This window comes from Caretta caretta, chromosome 1 (assembly GCF_965140235.1).
Source record: "Caretta caretta isolate rCarCar2 chromosome 1, rCarCar1.hap1, whole genome shotgun sequence".
NCBI lineage: Eukaryota > Metazoa > Chordata > Testudines > Cheloniidae > Caretta > Caretta caretta.
The window spans coordinates 6,196,832-6,198,601 of NC_134206.1; the positions used below are offsets into that span (position 1 = coordinate 6,196,832).

The window sequence follows — 1,770 nt, forward strand, 5'->3', positions numbered from 1 at the left end:
CAGAGTTTCACCGAGCTGTGTACCATGATGCCCAGATCCCTTCCCTGAATTCATACAGTTAAATTACAACCTTGTTAGGTGTTTGAGGAGTTCCAGCCGTACCCTCCAATGGGCATAAATGTTGCAGTTCTTGACATTGAAGGTCATGTGCCTTTCACTTGGCTTGGTTAGCTGCCACTGAGAACTGCTCTGGGCTTGACTATGACCTAAATAATGTGGTGCCATCTGTAAATGTTGCCACCTCACTGCTCACCCCCTTTCTACATTGTTAATAGCTATAATATATTTACCATACTATTTGCTATAAAGTGTGTAACCCCCCTCACTGTGCTTCTCTCCCTTCACAGGAAGCTTGAGCATTTCTGAGACTGATCAACGCATCAACCACCTCATGGCAGATTTCAACCTCACCCTGCCTGAATCTTCAACATTCATCCTAATGGGCATCCCTGGCCTAGAAGTTGCTCACATTTGGATTTCCATTCCTTTCTCTATGCTCTACATAATCAGCCTGTTGGGAAATTCCATGGTTCTGTTTGTTGTAAGCAAAGAGCAGACCCTGCACAAGCCCATGTACCTGCTACTTTGCATGCTGGCACTCACAGATATTGCTGTGTCTACCTCCGTCATGCCGATGGCACTGTGTATATTTTGGTTCAATTTGAAAGGCATTACTGTGGGTGGCTGCTTCACCCAGATGTTCTTCCTTCACTCAGTTTCTATTATGGAGTCAGCTGTCCTTGTGACAATGGCCTTCGATCGCTATGTCGCCATATGTAAACCTCTGAGATATGCCACCATCCTCACCAATGCAAGAATAGCTAAGCTAGGGCTTGTGGGTTTGATAAGAGCTGTTCTCTTAATTCTGCCTCTGCCCCTGCTTCTCAGTAGGCAGCCATTCTGTGCTAACCACATTATCCCCCACACGTACTGCGAGCACATAGCTGTGGTGAAGATGTCGTGTGGGGACACCACTGTGAACAGGACGTACAGCTTGGTGATGGCATTTATAGTCACTGGATTAGATCTGACACTGGTTGCCCTGTCCTACAGTCTGATCATCAGAGCCATCCTCAGAATCTCCTCCAAGAAAGCCTACAAGAAAGCCCTGAACACCTGCACAGCCCACTTCTGTGTGGCAATGACGTCTTTTACTCTCTTCTTTTTCTCTGCTCTGACACACCGGTTTGGTCAGCACATTACTCTCCATGTTCACATCATCTTGGCCAACCTCTATGTCCTCCTGCCCCCCATACTCAACCCGATCATTTATGGGGTGAAAACCAAAGAGCTTTATGACAAATTGGTCAAATACACCTGCAGAAGGTGATCTCTTGGGGCCAGTGACTTTTATCCTTTGTGACAAGAGTGGGAAAGGATTTTGCCTCATTAATCAAGGGTGCTCTGTCCAAGTTTGTCTGAGCTCAACATTGTACAAGTTCAGAGTCTGAAAAGTTCCTCACACCTAATATCTTATCATCGCATCACCAAGCACTGCTCTCTCTGTTGCGTAGTTCCCTCTTTCTGACCATCACCTGATCTCTTTCAGCATCACCCATCAGTCCCCACCCCCATGTCACTCAGCTTTTCCATGACTTCCAGACTACCAGAATGTTGGAGACACCAGGGCATGGCCACTAGTTAAGTTAAGGGGATGGAAGGCCATAAGAGTCAAGGAGGTCTCCCTGCCGAAGGCCTAAGGGCTTCTTCTCAACCCCCCTCAATAGAATTCAGGCCTGGCTGGTTTGAGTAAGCTCTTTTGGTCTTAAA

The 1,770-nt window shown here is 46.8% G+C and overlaps 1 protein-coding gene across 1 annotated transcript; it reads left to right on the top strand.

The window, feature by feature from the left end:
• The first annotated feature begins 391 nt into the window (after positions 1-391).
• On the top strand, positions 392-1,330 carry LOC125633123 (olfactory receptor 52P1-like). The gene has a single exon (XM_048842193.1). It carries the CDS (start codon positions 392-394, stop codon positions 1,328-1,330), a length of 939 nt encoding a protein of 312 aa, XP_048698150.1.
• Positions 1,331-1,770: the final 440 nt, after the last annotated feature.